Source organism: Pollicipes pollicipes, unplaced genomic scaffold (assembly GCF_011947565.3).
Source record: "Pollicipes pollicipes isolate AB1234 unplaced genomic scaffold, Ppol_2.1 Scaffold_5724;HRSCAF=6776_pilon_pilon_pilon, whole genome shotgun sequence".
Classification (NCBI taxonomy): Eukaryota; Metazoa; Arthropoda; class Thecostraca; order Pollicipedomorpha; family Pollicipedidae; genus Pollicipes; species Pollicipes pollicipes.
Genome location: NW_023596746.1, coordinates 22,227,477 through 22,245,292, shown reverse-complemented (window position 1 = coordinate 22,245,292; position 17,816 = coordinate 22,227,477). Strand labels below are relative to the sequence as shown.

Here is a 17,816-nt window from a genome sequence, read left to right as displayed (position 1 = left end):
CTCTGGGCGGCGCGGCCGACCGGTGACGCTCGGGTCAAACTGCACCTGCTTGGGCGGCGTTGGCGCGCTGGGCGCCGACTCGGCGGACGTGCCGCTCCGGCGCAGAGGCTGTTTGTGAGGGATCTCCGCCTGACTTAGCGCCGGTTTGGCAGAGAGGAAGGACGTCTGCGCCCGACGCAGCGGCTCCTTTGTGGTTGGCTGCACGCGGTCCTGAGCAGGCGCTGAGGTGCCTACTCGCCTCAACGGCTCCTTGGCTGGCTCCTGTGGTGTACTGTCAGTACGAGTTAAGGGCTTCTTTTGGGGCGACGCGCTAGACCAGCCGCGCGATTCACCCATAAGCGCCATCTGCAGTCGCCTCAGAGGATCTTTGACAGCTGTCGTCCCCTCCACTTTCTTCGGGGTCTCACTGACCGACGCAGACTCGAGTAGCTTGGCCGCCTCCTGAGCCGTGCCACCGTTCAGTCTCCTCAGAGACTTTTTTGCGGGGCGAGGCTCCTGCCGCTTGACCAGCTCGTGCGTTGGAGCCGTGTCTGCGCGGCGCAGGGGATCCTTGGCCAGCTCCACGTCCAGCCGCCTGGCAGCCTCCTTCGCCGGCGTCGTCTCCTGGCGCCTGAGTGGTTGCCTGACGGGCGACGCCTCGACCCGCCCGGCGGGCGACGCCTCGGCCCGCCTGCCGCCGTCCTTCCGACCGGAGGCGTCCTGACGCGGCAGCGGCTCCCTGGCCGGCGGCACGTCCTGAGAGCACGGCGGCGCGATCGGCGGCGCGCTGCCGGTGCGCCGCAGCGGCTCCTTCACCAGCGGCGAGCTCTCCGAGCGACGCAGCGGCAGCTTGAGCCAGCCCGGCGCCTTCGACGGCTCCCTGATTTTGACCGACTTGCGCTTCTTCTGCGCCTTCGCGTCGAACGTCTTCATCTTGGGCTGGTCGGCACGGCCCGGCTCGCCAGCAGTCGGCGGCGCCGCCGCCTCCAGCCGGCGCCGGTGGAACACCTTGAGCGACTTGGAGCGCTTGCGGCGCTTGAGCTCGTCGTCGCGAGTGCGGCTGAGCGTCGAGCAAGCGACCACCACACAGTTCTTGTCGAGCCACACTGTCCGGCCGTCCACCTGCAGCATAGCGCCGGCCGCGCGCCGCCCGCACCGCTCCCCGACACCCACCGCCGCCGAGCCGCCACTGCGGCCGCCGCCGCCGCGCCGCCGCGCCGCCGCGCCCGGCCCGGCCGTGACGTCACGCCGGCCCGACGGCGGCCGCGCCTGCAAGCCGACCCCTGACCGTGGCGGCGGCGAGGCTACGTAGGACCGCCGCCGGCGACGCTTAGGAGGAGGGGGCGGAGCTGCGCGGCGGACGCCAGAGCTAGGAGACGAGGTGGTAAATAGGGATAGCCTGGACGGGGCGCGGGTGGTTCGACCCGGCGGGATGGCGGCGGCAAACAGGCCAGGCACGCGAGCCTGCGTTCTGCACCATCAAAACACCGCGACGAGTCACTTCCGCCTCTCGTGAGAACGGTGCATCCTCGCAACAGACACCGTAAGCCTTATCTTTGCACGAGCAGCGCCGCATGGCGTCTTTCAGCCCAAGCAAGCGCATTGTTGAAAAAAAAAACACCACACTGTGGCAATTTGGGACCAGGATGCAAAAGAACCGCTCAGAATGCAGACGAGTCTTATGCAGACCGCGATCCACCCCGTCAATTCGCACCACGGACAGTGCCTCTGCGGATGGTCAGGCAGCTGAACGAAAGTGGTGAGCGTCTACCCGGTAGAGACCGTGGCGTCGTACACAGCCGTTAGGCGGACACGATGCAGGGACTCTGACACATGCATTCCGCTGATGCCGCTAATCTCAACAGACCCTTTCAGCGTGCAGTTCGATGCGGTTATTCGACACCCGTTGGGTCTATGGACGCTGACACGCGATTAATTGATATCGGATCAACCATGAACTGAACCCTCGCCCTTATTCCCCGTTCTTCATAACGCAGATTGATATGTGGGGGGGGGGGCGGGGGGGGGGGGGACACTCTTATGGTGTTCCCAAACTGTTGAAGATTAGAGCTTGGCCGGAAACCTCTAGTGGATTGGCGCCAACGAGATGTCACAGTTGGTACTAGTTTGTATGTCGTTAGGTCAATAACTGATCCCGTTGTGGCAGCTCACTGATCAAATTTTCCAGAAAATCTTATCTTTTCATTCGGGCTTGACATTCAACATACGAGACCTTGCCTCACGGCGACACGAAAACTGGACATGGGTGTTTCCTGTTCAGTTATAAGCATTCAATGGTGCATGTTGTTATGCGTTTTGAACATGTAGCACATATTTGAGCATATTTTGAGCATTTGAGCAACAAACGCCGCATAGACTTCCGAAAATTTGGGTGCAAATCCACACCATTCCGGTCAGGTATCGCCAAAAGACCTTAAGGGGTTGCATCAACTCCCCTCCTCAGCGCGAGACTCAAAATGAACTCGAGAGGGAAGTGTGAATGATCACACCGCTATGTCACTGCGCTAACACACCTGACCGACCGATCACTGAACCTCAGCTCCTCAGCGGTGGCTCTGCTGCATACTGGTCAGCGTTACCGCGGCAGGTGGGCTGTCGCATGGTGATCAGATAACACGACAACCAATCCAGATTGTTGGCCGGGCATTGGCGCTGCTGCCTCAAGTTTCAGTGCTCGGAATGTCCGTAGTGGGTTCCCAAGCACATGAGTACGGCATTAGCCGGAAGTCGGGGAGAGCGGTGTCTCCCTCCATCAAAAGTTCGGTCACCCAGCGCCGAGGCGACGGATTCGTGCAGGCAACACGACCGAGACGTCCCACAAATCAAAGACATTTCGACTCAGTGGCCTGTGTCCAGAGACACGTCCATCGACACCCTATTAGCGGGTGAGGAAGGGACAAAAATCTCGTCACGTCGTCGTGTACGGTACGAACAACCATTGTCTTCACAAATATAGCGTGACGCACACAAGCATCAGGCACACTGCACCGAGCGAATCCGCCCATCAGAGGCGTCTCCAACTGGCAGCGCAGCACGAGAGCCAGGCCTTCCTCCTCGGCGCACAGCCTTGCCCCGCTCGACTCCCTGACACCGCACCTGGGCCGCACAAGGTCGCGCCGATCAACGGCGGTGGCCGGCCAGCGGTGGACCTTCATGACCGCGGCATTCACCGACTGGTGGTGCAGCCTTGACGCGCGCTCCTGACCGCCACTCAGCGCCCCGCCCCGTCCGCCCCGCCCCGCCCCGGCCCGCCCCGGCCGGCCGCTCGGCCACAGACACGCGCCGAGGCAATCACCCGCCACTCCGGGCGCGTTGAGTGTCGGTCGCGACGACTCCGGAGCCGACGCTATTGCCCGCGGTGTCGCCTTCGCCGGCGCCGTCGGGCCGCCGGCGGTGCCAATAGCGACCACCAGACGCCCTCTGCGGGGCAATCAGACGGACGCGGCGCGCGCCCGGGCGGAAACGCCGCCAATAATGGCGCGCCGAGCGCAGCCGCGAGCCGCAGCCTTCAGCGCGCGCGCCGAGGCGGCGGTGGTGACGGCGGACGCGGTCTCCAGCGGTGGTCCCCCGCCGGGCCGACCCTCCGCGCGCGCGGCCGCGTAATGGGCGGCCAGCGTGACTAGCCACCAGGTGTGGTTGGTGGTGCTCCGGCGGCGCCGGCGGCAGACGGAGTGGTCTCCAGTGGCGGGGGCACCACAGATCGCGTCCGTCGAAGGGAACGGCGGAAGGAAGGGGCCGAGGAGCCGACCGGAACAGCCAGAGGGGAACGGAGGCCGGGATGGGACGAGAGTGGACAAGCCGGCACGCTTCAGAACGGAACGGAGCTTCGTCCACGACATATCTCAGTAACGATGCATGTACAACGTTTCACGTATATAAGATTCCAAGTTGCATCGTCATTGGGCAAAGCTCATCCTGAGTGAGCAGATTCCAATAAGGATAACGACGCTGAGACCTGCTCCGGTTGCTGCTGCCGGGCACATAAAGAGCTCCACAGATAGCGGCTGGGGCGCAGCATCCGTCGGGCGGCCCCACCCACCCGCCACCTATCATCCATCACGCGGGAGCGGGCCCGGCGGGCGGCCGGGCGCCGTGTCCTCGCCGCCGCCGCCGCTGTGATTCAGAGCTCGTGCTGCGAGCTCAACTCCGACAAAGGCTCCGGGATTTCCGACAATAGCGAGATGCCTGCTCGGGAACTGCCCCGTCAGAGCTGCGGGGTAGGAGGAACGGGAGACGCCGCTACGGAGGCCCCCTCAGAGTTGCTGCAGGGGCGCCCCCAGCGGTGACGCAGGGCCACCGCCTAAGATACTGAAGAGGCTTGCTCAAAGGTGGCGCAGGGACATTCTAGGTGTTGGGTGTACCCGGTGAGGTGTGTGGTGAGTCCCTGGGTGAACCGGGTGCGGCGCGTGGTGAATCGCCGGGTACGGTCACAAGCTGAAGTCTGTTTATGTCTGCCGACGTGCAATTAATACCGAGAACTGCAAAACAGCGTCGTGATTGACAGGCAGGGCAGGAGCGTTGGGAGTGTTTGCACGCTCTCACCACACACTGGCTAAGCAGCTTAAGGCGCCGAGATGACTGGTGTGCTGACGGCCACCGGAAGACAATCGGGAAGGCAACGTGAACAAAGGATTTTTATAAATCCGGGGCAAGAGACAGAAGGCTACCGAAACATGGCGCCAGATGATCATTCAAGACAGCAGGCATCGAATGATCAGGTTACAAAGCTTTGTTTCAATGACACGCCGTTTCACCATGGTGGCAAATGCATCTACATCACACTTTTTTCGCAGAAAGAGCCAGCGAATGCAGTTTCTTCACAAACAATTGGACTCCGTTTGGGCGCAGCAACATGCGATCAGTCCATTCATTTGCCTCACTCAAGGACGTTAATCAGCATTTCCTTCAGCAAATAATCACTGTTTACTCAAGATCCATTCACAGCTATGCAATCACCCTGAATGAGATGGAGCGGAAGCGAGGGTATCTCAAGAGATCTTCCACAAGCGAGGTCGGCCAGAGACCGCCGCGGCCGAACACACCTCCCCAAGCGCCGCGCCGAAGAGCTAGGTCACATCTGGCGTCCCGACCCGTCCCGTCCCGTCCCGTCCCGTCCCGTCCCGTCCCGTCCCGTCCCGTCCCGTTCCGTTCCGTTCCGTTCCGTCCCGTTCCGTTCCGTCCCGTTCCGTCCCGTTCCGTTCCGTCCCGTCCCGTCCCGTCCCGTCCCGTCCCGTCCTGTTCCGTTCCGTTCCGTTCCGTTCGTTCTGTTCCGTTCCGTTCCGTTCCGTTCCGTTCGTTCTGTTCCGTTCCGTTCCGTTCCGTTCCGTTCCGTCCCGGCGCGGAGGTCCTGCTCGGTGCGGCCTTGCGAGGCTCGTCGCGGACTCGTATGCAAATGAATGCAATCTCGGCGTCGATCGGAGCGCCGCCCTGATCCAGTGCCTGTACATCGGGCCCGGCGGATCGGCCGGCGCCCAGCGGCAAAAACCGAGGGGTCGCCACCGCGCGACGACACGCATGCGTCGGGCGGGGCTGGCTCCGTCCACGCGGGGCCGGGTCACTGCAGACGGGCCGGCTGAGACGCGACAGGTGCACACGGAGGGGCCGAAGCCTTGTAGGTGCATCCGGTGATACTGCAAGTCCCAGCAAAGGCCAATAATCCTGTACAAAAAGCAGCACACGCAGTACACTCGTCGTTCGGACAAGAGCCGATCAAGGAAGTCAACTCAATAGACGTTTGATGTTGGTTTAGCCTTAAGGCTCTTTAACGGCTCAGGCATAACGCACATTCTACAGTGTAATGGTTGTTTGTTGACCTTGGCTCGGGAGTAAATCAAACGGAGGGTACGCGCGACTGAGAAACGGAGAAGGCTACAAGTTGTACCCAAAACACACGCCGTTGATATCATCGCACCAAGCCGGCTAGCTATTTTCGACAAAATTAATCGCGATAAAAACCATCCGAAAGCGGTCAGTGGAGCAATAGTGCATTAAAGATGACCCAAAGCACTCCTCAATCAGCGGAATAATGCGGCAGGCGAATAATGCCAGGATAAGCAGTAAGCCCTGCTCAGAAGAGATTCCGGCCAAGCCCACCACAAATATGCATAAAGCGATAATCACACTATCATCTCTCCTACGGGCAGCAGCATTGCAGCACCGATGTGGCGCGCGCCCCCGTAGATGAACGGACTATTTGCTCCGGCGCTACCGAAACGGGTCGCGCTGTTGGGACACAGGTCACACGCTCTCTGTGACCGGGACTAAATGGAGGGCGTCCCCGGCCGGCCAGCCGTAGAGAGTAATCGCGGCACCCGTGAAAGGGCGTCCGCCGCCGATCTCGCCACTGACAGTCGCCGGACCTCGACCTCGACAACAAACAGCCAGGCCGGCCGGCCGGCGGCGGCGGTGGGTCTCGCCGTGGACAAACGAGGCTGCTTGCGGGAGCGGCCGGCGGGACTCGATGACCCGCGGGCGAATGGTGCTCGCTGGGGAGAGGTCAGCTGGTGCTTGCAAGGGAGAGGTCAGGTGGTGCTCGCAGGGGAGAGTTCGGATGGTGCTCGCAGGGAGAGGTTAGGTGGTGCTCGCAGGGAAGAGTTCGGATGGTGCTCGCAGGGAGAGGTTAGATGCTGCTCGCGGGGAGAGGCCAGGTGGTGCTTGCCGTGGGGAGGTCAGATGGGGCTTGCAGGGGAGAGACCGGGTGGCTCTCGCAGGGGTGAGGCCATGTGGTGCTCGCAGGAGAGAGGCCAGGAGGTGCTTGGGGGAGGAGTCAGCACACGGCAGAGCCGAGGCAAGACGGCCGGTCAACGCCTGAGGGAGCCGGAGCCGTCACGGACGGAAGGGCTGACGTCACCGGCCAGCGGCCAGCTCCGATCCGGCCGCAGCGACATCTGACCTCAGGTCAGCCCCGCCTGCCGTCCGCGGGTCGGAGCGGGTCTCCAGACCGGTCCCTGGCCGCCAGCTGCGCCCGCCCTCCCGCCGGCGGCTCTGTTACGTCACACTCGGCGAGCCCACGCAGCGTTGACACGTGCGTGCGGCCGTCAGAAGACGACGCCCCTGTGGCCGGCACCTGGCGTGCTTCCGCCAGCCGACACGCCCGGCGCTGACCCCGCCGGCGTCACACCAGCCCGGCCAGCCCGGCCAGCCCGCCGACCCCCGGCTGCACGCCCTCTCACGGTGTTCACACGGCCCTGCTGCGTCACACGCCGCCCGCTTGTGTACGTGACCATCGAGACGGAGTTATGAAGCGGTGGAACGGCTGTGATGGCGCTTAATTCCCCGCTAGTAGATACGTGGGTCAGGCGAGGTGTACATTTGACTGGAAAAGGTTTAATTACTTCTGGTAAAAGTAAACGGACATATTATGACTGACCAATTTGTTCCCGCTTTCTTGCAGCCATCAAGTTTAGCCATGGTCCAGACCAGCAATTATCGCAACACATTGATTGAAACCAATTACACCCTATGGCTGAAGTGTGTACAACCAGGTAATAACGGAACAGCGCACCACAGCTCTACATTGCGTAACACAATAACCTCACCGCTCTACTTTTAAATAAATATAATGCAAAAGTTTCAGTCGTGTTACAAGTCTTCGGTCAATTTAACAAGATTTAGTCGCCGTGACATTCCTGTTCCCAGGTCACCTGGCGACGTACGCACGTCGCGCAAGGCGGACGGCACATTCACACGTCCGGGAAGCATGCCCGAGCGTCGCAAGTGTCTTTGTGTCAGGACCCTTGCGGAAGAATAACGAAAGCATCGCATCAGGTACTTGCGATTTGCATATCGCTTGCGCAGTGAGACCGCCAAACGCTCTCCCACTGGTGATGATGGCCATGACCCCGAGGGGCACGGAGCGATACCGGGCGACCCCCCTCCCCCCCGCTCGATGCTCCGGGGGACTTCCGGACGACACCGGAGCGGCGTGGGGCACACCACAAAAGAAAGCCGGGGCCTGAGGCGGCACGACAAGCCGGACACAACGGCACGAGTTAGGAACACGCAACGGAAACATCCACGGCACAAGACAATGGCGCATTTCACACTGCGTGCTATGACATCACGTGACGGCAAACGTTGAGCAGCTGGACACCCTTCATGCGTCCGTGACATTACAGCGTGCGGTCCGTGACGTAACGTCGGCTGCACGTGCTTGGGCACCCAGGCTTGGTTAAATAACAATTAGATGGATGCAACGGAACCAGACGGTGTCTGATTCCGCTTCGCCGGAAGCGATTCCGACTCTGGCTGGCGCGGTGTGTGGGCTGATTCTGACGGACTCCGATCAGCAGAGCATAACTTTTCTCTTTCTACTCGAGGATACCTGGCCCCATTCCGGAATCGACTCCGATGACGTTAATTACGGAGACAGGAGTTTGGGCTCCAAATCATTTCACGGGATGCATAAGAGTCTGCATAGAACACCTATTCGAGAACAAAATAGCAGCATGATATATGATCCAGTTTCCAGTAAAGGTAAGAGTTGGCATGACAATGATGTATGTCACTGCTGATACTTCGTGCTGAGTTGGGTTATTCGTCGATGATTGGCATTAAATACGTTCAAGCAAGACCAACTCGAACTTATGCGTATTTTAAAAGGAACCGATTTCACGTATACTCAACGAGAATTAAGTGGAACCTAGAATACATTCCGACTCCTTCCGAGTCGAGCATAAGCTTGAAAAGGACTGAGTTCGTTAATGCCTCTTGTACTGCGCCCTGCCACGTCGTGGAACTGATATAACTACAGGGGGAGAGCCAGGAGAACATGTCGCGATTGTATCTCATTCCATCAGTACAGCACAGTCGTAGGAACGTGGGGAGGGGGCATGACTCACCCACCTCCTGTCTTGACGGGAAGGTGCATCATTCATTTCATGGCGAGGCACGGACAAAGTTCCTTCAAAAAGGCCCAGGCCCATACGATCCACGAAAAAGGTCCCATGCGTCTAAAGTACAGAGACCAAACTTGAAGGCCACCTTCATTTAACTGGTATCCCAGCATCAAATATCGGTCGTCTGTTATTCGCATAGTTCGCTTGGGGCAGCCAAAGGGATCGGGACCAGGCCGCATTTCCCTCAGTACTTATTGACAGCAAGTCTCCACATCCACGCGCCTGCCGGTGAAGCTGCCATACTAATTGCGTGAGCTCCAAGAAACGCCGAGCCAATGTATGCAAAGCTTGGCCGTGTGACTGTCCGGGAGGTCTGCCTCCGAGCTGTGACACCAGTGAACTCGCGGGGACTCCCCCCGAAACACCGATGGACTGCCGCGGCTGGGGAAGCACCCCAACAAGATGGAGCTGTTTATGGACAGCATCAACACAGCCTGACGAAAGTAGTAGCCTCTTTGTAATGGGACCTGTGAGACCAGCAACGGCCGACCGACGAACGGCGAGGAGGGCTCTGGACGGGTGCATCCAAACGAAGTCGAGATTCTAAAACATTCAGCTCCCGGGCTCAACTTCAGCTAGTTTCTGACCGCGATCATATCTACGGATACTCATGCAAGAGATAATCCGATAGCAGGACGTCTTCCCGTCATCGGCTTTCCACAACATTAGCGGTCATTTCCGTCCGATAGTTAGTCAACGCCACTTATCGCAGCAACACGTCACGACTGGAGCCGGCACCAGTGCCACACCCAACCGGCCGATGCTAATTCGAGGGGTGATCCCTCAAGGATGGCCCGTTCGGACCAAAACAGGCGGCTGACAGGACAGCGCCCCACCCTCTGTAGCGGCACGAGCTCTGCGCATTATCTCCACACAGACGCCAGGCTACGCTGTACGACGTCAATAAGAGTGATACGAACATGCTGGCATTACTGCGTCGTGTGCCGGCGTTCGGGTGGTGAACCTCGCTTCACTCATGCATTTGACGCAGCCATTTGTTTGTGCATGCAGCCCAGCTCAGCATTTGTTATTTATCAGGCGTACATTCAGTTGCGTTTAGTAAATAACTTGCATTGATACAAGGAAAGTGCATGCATGCGACACAAACGATGGGAAACATGACTGGGATGGAGAGTTATTCCTTATTTGGCCCTCAAAGCAAAGGCGACGGAATTTTGCGTTGGAAGTTCACGCTGTGCACGCAGTGGTGTCTTGACAGAGTGGCAAGAAAGAGAGAGAGAGAGAGAGAGAGAGAGAGAGAGAGAGAGAGAGAGAGAGAGAGAGAGAGAGAAGAGAGAGAGAGAGAGAGAGAGAGAGAGAGGAGAGAGAGAGAGAGAGAGAGAGAGAGAGAGAGAGAGAGAGAGAGAGAGAGAGAGTAGAGAGAATAGAGAAGAGAGGAGAGAGAGAGAGAGAGAGAGAGAGAAGAGAAGAGGAGGAGAAGAGTAGAGAGAGAGAGAAGAGAGGAGAGAGAGAGAGAGAGAGAGAGAGAGAGAGAGAGAGAGAGAGAGAGAGAGAGAAGAGAAGAGAGAGAGAGAGAGAGAGAGAGAAGAGAGAGAGAGAGAGAGAAGAAGAGAGAAGAGAGAGAGAGAGAGAGGGAGAGAGAGAGAGAGAGAGAGAGAGAGAAGAGAGAAAGAGAGAGAGAGAGAGAAGAGAAGAGAAGGAGAGAGAGAGAGAGAGAGAGAGAGAGAGAGAGCGAGAGAGGAGAGAGAGAGAGAGAGAGAGAGAGAAGAGAGAGAGGAGAGAGAGAGAGAGAAGAACAGAGAAGAGAGAGAGGAGAGAGAGAGAGAGAGAAAGAGAGAGAGAGAGAGAGAGAGAGAAGAGAGAGAGAGAGAGAGAGAGAGAGAGAGAGAGAGAAGAGAGAGAGAGAGAAGAGAGAGAGGAGAGAGAGAGGAGAGAAGAAGAGAGAGAGAGAAGAGAGAGGAGAGAGAGAAGAGAGAGAGAGAGAGAGGGAGGAGAGGGGGGAGGGAAGGAGGGGGGAGGGAGGAAGGGTGAGAGACGTGCATGTGATGAGTAGAGGGAAAAGCTTCACATACGTCACGAATTCCTCTGTTCAACTGGACGGTTTACAAAGCTGGGCCAACTGCCGCTGCTACTTCGGCAATAAGGTGCTCTACAAGCCCCTGCTTCGGCGCTCGGCGGGCGCAGCGAAGCGGTGGACGGACACCGGCGAGGACAGCTAGCTCAGGCGGTCGGCTGGCGCGGCCACAGCGGCAGCGCTCGGGTGACTCGGCCCAGCGGCGGGCAGCGTCAGCGGCCGTCGGATATCCCAGACGACCTTCGGCATTGGTCAGCCGCGACTATTCTTTTCCAATCCATGTCAGCTGAGCGATGCCAGAGAGCGTACCGGCGCGGAGGCGCGCCGGCGCCCACCAAGCGGCGGGCGTCTGCAGTGATGCCGACGCTGCCAGAGGGCGTACCGGCGCCGGCCGCGCCGCCGCGCATTGCAGCCAAGGTCGCGCGGCGATCATGCGGGGCGCGCGGCGTGAGGTCGCCGGGCGAGGCGCGGGACAGCACGGCACGGCACGGGACGACACGGACGAACATGCGTGCCACCCACCTTCCTCGTCCGGGGGCGGCGCGGCGTCAGCGGGAATATCTGCGGAGAGGGCCACAGAGCTGAACCGCGGCACGTCCGATCAGCGCCGCAGCGCGCGGGGCCGGCAGCCGGCCCAGAGGAGAGCGGTGCCGGCCCCGCGTGCACCCTGCGGGGCCAGGAGGCCTCCGACTTGATAGTCGGTGACGGTGTCATTAGAGCCAGGCCACTTAGTTTAGAAAGTCACCATGAACAGACCCATGCCGGAAGATCACCAGTGGCCAGCAGGTGGGTTAGTAAGCTCTCCCATTCGCAAGCCCATCAGTGTGCAAGTGCAAAGAGCAGGTTAGTCAGTTGCGAGATTCGTACCATAATTCATATAGGACATAGAAGTTGGCATCATGCATCACATAATTCAGTCCACAAAGCCCGCCCTTCGCGATTACGAAGCGTAACCCAGTAAACGACGGTTCAGCACCTGTGCATACTAATATGAGCTCTGACTTAGTAGTCGGGTTTGTCACTTAAAACGTCTGTAGATTATAAGCTTTTCAAAACACAAAAATCAAAACCTGTCGCTTCAACTGGACCAGCGGCATGGTCCGCTGCTGTGAGCAGTTCACTGCTCACTCATCACCTCGCTCACTGCAGTGCAGTGCTCACACAGGGCCCTGCCCCTGCAGTGACGAGCGTCTGGTGAGCGAGCGGACCCCGCCGGCCGTCCCTGGTGGGCCGGGCCGAGACCTCAGGGTGGCCGGCGGTCGCGGCCGCGCGCCGGGTCGGTCCGCCGCCGCTCCAGTGCGTGATCTCGCCGCATTAGCGCGCTGCTTGCGTTGCGACATGACTGGGAGACGAATCACAAAGCGATGACACGGCCGCGGCCGGACAGACGCGCCCCGGAAGAAAGCGACGGCCGTTAGGGTCACGCTCCGACGGCCGCAAAAACAGACGCTCGCTGTTGCGCGGCGGATGACGGCGAAACCGGCGCACCGCGGCGGATGACGGCGAAACCTGCGCACCGCGGCGGCGCCGGCCGCTCCGTGCAGCCGTGACCGGCATTGTCCGTCTGCCCGCGGCCTCGGCCGCAATAGCGGCGCCAATTACGAACTGGCTCGTTACCGTACCGGCTTCGTAAGCGTCTCGGGACGTTGGCCGGCCTTCTAGCCTTGATGCCGGGCGCGACACGGCCCTCTACGCGTTTTGTCTTAATCCTCACGTGTCTCGCTTCTGCCGACGGGAGTCTTGCCGGCCGGGATTAAGCCGTGACGGCACCAGTCTCGGACTGGTATCTCGGACGGGTGCGGGCCTGTTTCCGTTCGGGGTGATGCGACGTCCTTTATGGGTGCGGGCGTCGAAAGCTCACACGACCGGCACACCACGTGGGATCGCTCCCATGCTCCCGACCTTCACGAGGCAAATAAGGCACGAACAGAGCCCGTCTGCCGCGGTCTGGTTGGTCGGATGTGCATGCGAGCGTTCTGCCTTATGCCGCGCGAGGACGCCAATAATTGGCCCAGGTAACGACATTTAAGCGAGCGTTGAACGCCACAGGCAAGGTGCCATGGAGGCGCCGGCGGCGAGGCATTCGTGGATGCGCCAAAATCCACCGTAGGACCGACTAGTCAGATCACTAAATCGTGTTTCTATGGCCAGCCAAGTCATGAACGTACAAAACACCTGGTTAAGCCACTCACGTACCGCGATATACCGGGTAAACTGCAGCCTGGCAGCACGGTAAGGCCTTGGCACATAGTTGGATTCCACAGTGAGAGAGAGAGAGAGAGTGAGCTATGCCGCAGCAGTCCTTTCCAACCCGACGCGTATAGCACGATAGCTTTTCCTCAATGATGCCTTTGAGCCGGCACACGTGTCCACGCGCCGTGTCTTTCAGGTTGACACATTCGTGGCGGTATGCAAAATCGGAAGGTGAGCGTGTGAAAACGCGCGTCTTGCATCGCCATCTTGCTGCCATGTCTTCCGCTGGGGTAGGCGGTGTGGGTCAGCCTGAGCTGACCTGGCCCGGCTGGGGTACTCACCGCCATCTCCTCGCTGCGGTAGGCGGTGAGCGTCTGTTCGTCCTGCAGCAGGACGCAGAAGTACGGCTCCCAGGCGAGCAGGGGCAGCCCGTCGCGTCGCACCTTCTGGCTGCCCTGGTGACCCAGGTGCACCGACCGGTCTGCGGCAGACAGATGACAGCCGTCACAACAGGTCAGCCGGCGCGGGTCACACGGCCTGGCCCGCAGAAGTCCTGAACGAGCGGTGATGACACGAGCGGCGTCGGCCCGCCGGGTCCGCAACCTGCCGGACGCTCCGATCAGCCACCATCAGCCAGGTAGATCGACCAAACGTATCGGTCTCGTCAACCGCCACCGGTCAGTCAGGTTAACCAGAGAGATCAGTCGAACCAGCCGCCACAGGTCAGTCAGGTCAGCCAGAGAGACCAGTCGAACCAGCCGCCACAGGTCAGTCAGGTCAACCAGAAACCAGTCGAACCAGCCGCCACAGGTCGGTCAGGTCAACCAGAGAGACCAGTCGAAGCAGCCGCCACAGGCCAGTCAGGTCAACCAGAGAGACCAGTCGAACCAGCCGCCGCAGGTCAGTCAGGTCAACCGAACAGGTCGATCAGGTCAAGATGTCCTGCGCCACCCAGGTCAGCTGCCACGAGCTGTGCAGCGCGGCGTGCTGGCTCAGCCGCACCGAACCAGCGACGGGACACAAACGAAGACGCACAGACAGCAGCGGCCAAGGTCGTCCAAGGGCACTGCAGGAGAATGGGGAGAGTAACTATGTGGCATTGATTCTCACGAGCTTAGCAAATTGTCAGGAAGATATTACACCCAGCGGACAGGCAAGGTTTTCCTGTCACTATGGCAAACGGTCGGTTCTTGTTCTAGAAAAATGTTCAAGCTACTTGCGGAGTATGCCTTTTTGTAAACTCAAACTTCAATGGGCTTTCTTTGATAATAAATCATACTATAATACTCTCCATCTATGAGTCCAGTAATCCACATTTCACGATGTCACATCACATAAAGAGATCTGGCCGTTTTGGTTCTTCCTAAATTGAAGCAGGGCATGACTGATCCTGGCACGAGTGTAAGACCGTTTCTATTTCGGTGCAATCCAGTACGGGCAGCCCGAAGAGGCACGACCCAAGCGGCCATACTATGCGGGCAGCCGCCGATAAAACCGAAGTGCCCTCGTAATATTGTGACACATAAATCACGCGCAGGAACAAAAGACATATCGACTGCATTACAGGAACAAAGGTTCCATGTGGCACGCATAGCAGCCCTATTCAGCTCCCAATAACGGTTGTGATTAGTTTTAACAGAATGAACGGCAGGTGCGGGTGGCCTCACGGGGCTGTTACAAAATGCATTCCGAATTGAACCGTAAACTGACCATTAACTTCGAAACGGTGACTAAATGCTTCCGGCATACCCGCAGGCAGCCCGGCACTGCCCTTTACTTCGCTGTCTGAAATGAGCTCGCCGGCATCAAAGCGGACCACCAAAGAGCGGTTTTAAGGGCGCGCGTGTCTTGTCTTTGAAGTAACGGCCGGTCACACCCACGGACACTCGAAGCGATGCGCAAGCGCCCCTCGACCTTCACAAAACCGCAGATGTGCCCAGGAAAAGGAGACAGTCTTCATTACGCCAGCCTTTTCCAGACAAATGCAAACACGATATCATGGTATCCATAAACCTCAACACAAAATTGGCGTGCATCTGCTGGCCATTGATGAAGCATGCCGGCTTTTAGTGACAGTGGCTGTCTCCATTTCATTCCTTGCACGCAAAGCTCTACATCCTCGCAGATCTCGCCAGCCTGGATTCCACGTCAGCCGTCCGTCGAAGACGAGGCGCCGGGCAGCCTCGGCCCACCCTCGCCCGCACACCTGCAATGGGTCATCCACCGCTCGGCCAGGATTCCTGAGAGTTCCGCTATATGTGCATATGCCTTAGATATCACATCTGGTCCAGAGGAACACTGACACCTCTGGAGTGAGTGGGTTTCTTAATATATATATATATATATATATATATATATATATATATATATATATATATTCCCTCGACCAGTTGTGATATCTAAGGCTGCAACATTATCCTGCCTCTTACCCCTCTCATTAAATGCATTGTCCTGCCATCTCCTACATGGCCCGAAGTCTCTGCGCTGCTCAAACTAACCCAGATTGACTGATCATATTGGTAAATGAAACGGTTTGCAGCTCGCAGCTGTTTGCAGCTTTATCATAAGCGCAGATTATGCTTGTATTCTTTCCTGTAAACATCGCCGATAACTTTCGCTGGCGAGAAGCTCAGACACCGCCGCACCACAGCATAGCAGGCCGGTTCCCGTACGCTTTGGACGCTGACTGGCGGCGCCATCTGCACGCATTTTGACGAACTGTACCTTCCAGCGGACGCCACATCCACTGTGACTTTAACGTCGGATGGGGTCGTATCACGCGACTGTGTTCTAGCACAAGAAGACACGCAACCGTGACCATTCGGCAGAAATAATCGCATCATACGATTACGCAACACCATCTTTGTCATACTCGTGTTATATGCATGGGCTTAGCAAGGCTTTCTTAGTTCGTAACCGGTAAAGTAGGCAAGTTCGTGGTAGCGCTCATATCTGTGAAAGGTTGGTCAACATTCGAGTATTGTCTTTAGCTAAGCCTATTTGCATGCAGCTTGATACCTGACAGTGCAGGAGAAATGTGCGATTTGGCGCCCAGTGGAATAGTTTTGTCACCCAAACGTAAGTGGCGTGCATGTCGAACAACGTCATCTTCAAGCATCTACATCGTCAAATCAAGTACTCGAATACCTTACATGAGTACGTACACCTACAGGACAGTATCTTAAATCGATTTTCGTGCGTAATTGACATTGGGGTCTTGCTACGTCTACAGACATATAATCATATCAACGATGTTTAAAACAGGCAGACGCAGTTCCGCAATTGGCTGCAATTATAAGAGGAAGATACGAGCCTATCCACCCATCTTTACTTTTAACCTTACATTCTGATGATTGTGTGTGTGTTATGTCGCGTTGAATGCAGCAGTCATTGTGTACCCCTTAACTTTCCATGCCATTCAATTCCGAGATACGCATACAACGTGCATGTGAAATAGCGATTTCTTGATTTTAGTTGCACATATTTGTTACCATACACAAACATTGCTTGAGTCATGTGGACCCTTATATTTGAGCAATGAAACGCTCAGGGTGCAGACTGGTGTCAAACTTCCAACGGGCACTGTTCGTTCCAACTCGAGGAGCTTGCACCACCGGTCGGCTGTGACCTGGCCACCGGTGACCAGCAGCCTCAACCCGGCCCTTCTTCATGGTCAGGAGCGCGCTAAGCGCGCCCTGCCCGGAGCCGCCGGCTCGCTGACCGTCAGGGAACCGCCGTCGGCCCGCTGGCAGCCCTCGTGGGGTCTCCATACCACTGACAGACCGGCAGGAGCCCCGGGCCCTCTGGCAGCCCTCGTGGGGTCTCCATACCACTGACAGACCGGCAGGAGCCCCGGGCCCTCTGGCAGCCCTCGTGGGGTCTCCATACCACTGACAGACCGGCAGGAGCCCCGGGCCCTCTGGCAGCCCTCGTGGGGTCTCCATACCACTGACAGACCGGCAGGAGCCCCGGGCCCTCTGGCAGCCCTCGCTGGGTCTCCATCCCACTGACAGACGGGCAGGAGCCCCGGGCCCTCTGGCAGCCCTCGCTGGGTCTCCATCCCACTGACAGACCGGCAGGAGCCCCGGGCCCTCTGGCAGCCCTCGCGGGGTCTGCATCCCACTGACAGACGGGCAGGAGCCCCGGGCCCTCTGGCAGCCCTCGCTGGGTCTCCATCCCACTGACAGACGGGCAGGAGCCCCGGGCCCTCTGGCAGCCCTCGCTGGGTCTCCATCCCACTGACAGACCGGCAGGAGCCCCGGGCCCTCTGGCAGCCCTCGCTGGGTCTCCATACCACTGACAGACCGGCAGGTACCCCGGGCCCTCTGGCAGCCCTCGCGGGGTCTGCATCCCACTGACAGACGGGCAGGAGCCCCGGGCCCTCTGGCAGCCCTCGCTGGGTCTCCATCCCACTGACAGACCGGCAGGAGCCCCGGGCCCTCTGGCAGCCCTCGCTGGGTCTCCATCCCACTGACAGACGGGCAGGAGCCCCGGGCCCTCTGGCAGCCCTCGCTGGGTCTCCATACCACTGACAGACCGGCAGGTACCCCGGGCCCTCTGGCAGCCCTCGCGGGGTCTGCATCCCACTGACAGACCGGCAGGAGCCCCGGGCCCTCTGGCAGCCCTCGCGGGGTCCCCATACCACTGACAGACGGGCAGGAGCCCCCGACCCGCTGGTAGCCCCGCGGAGC

At 58.9% G+C, this 17,816-nt stretch overlaps 1 protein-coding gene across 1 annotated transcript in view; it reads right to left on the bottom strand.

Moving 5' to 3' along the window:
• Positions 1-17,816, bottom strand: part of LOC119102819 (ras GTPase-activating protein raskol) — a gene marked incomplete in the record, with an annotated part of 83,920 nt that overhangs the window by 64,832 nt on the left and 1,272 nt on the right. Inside the window, 2 exon segments of the mRNA XM_037226270.1 lie at positions 11,455-11,493; positions 13,467-13,606. Of these exon segments, the coding sequence (XP_037082165.1) occupies positions 11,455-11,493; positions 13,467-13,606 (179 nt within the window).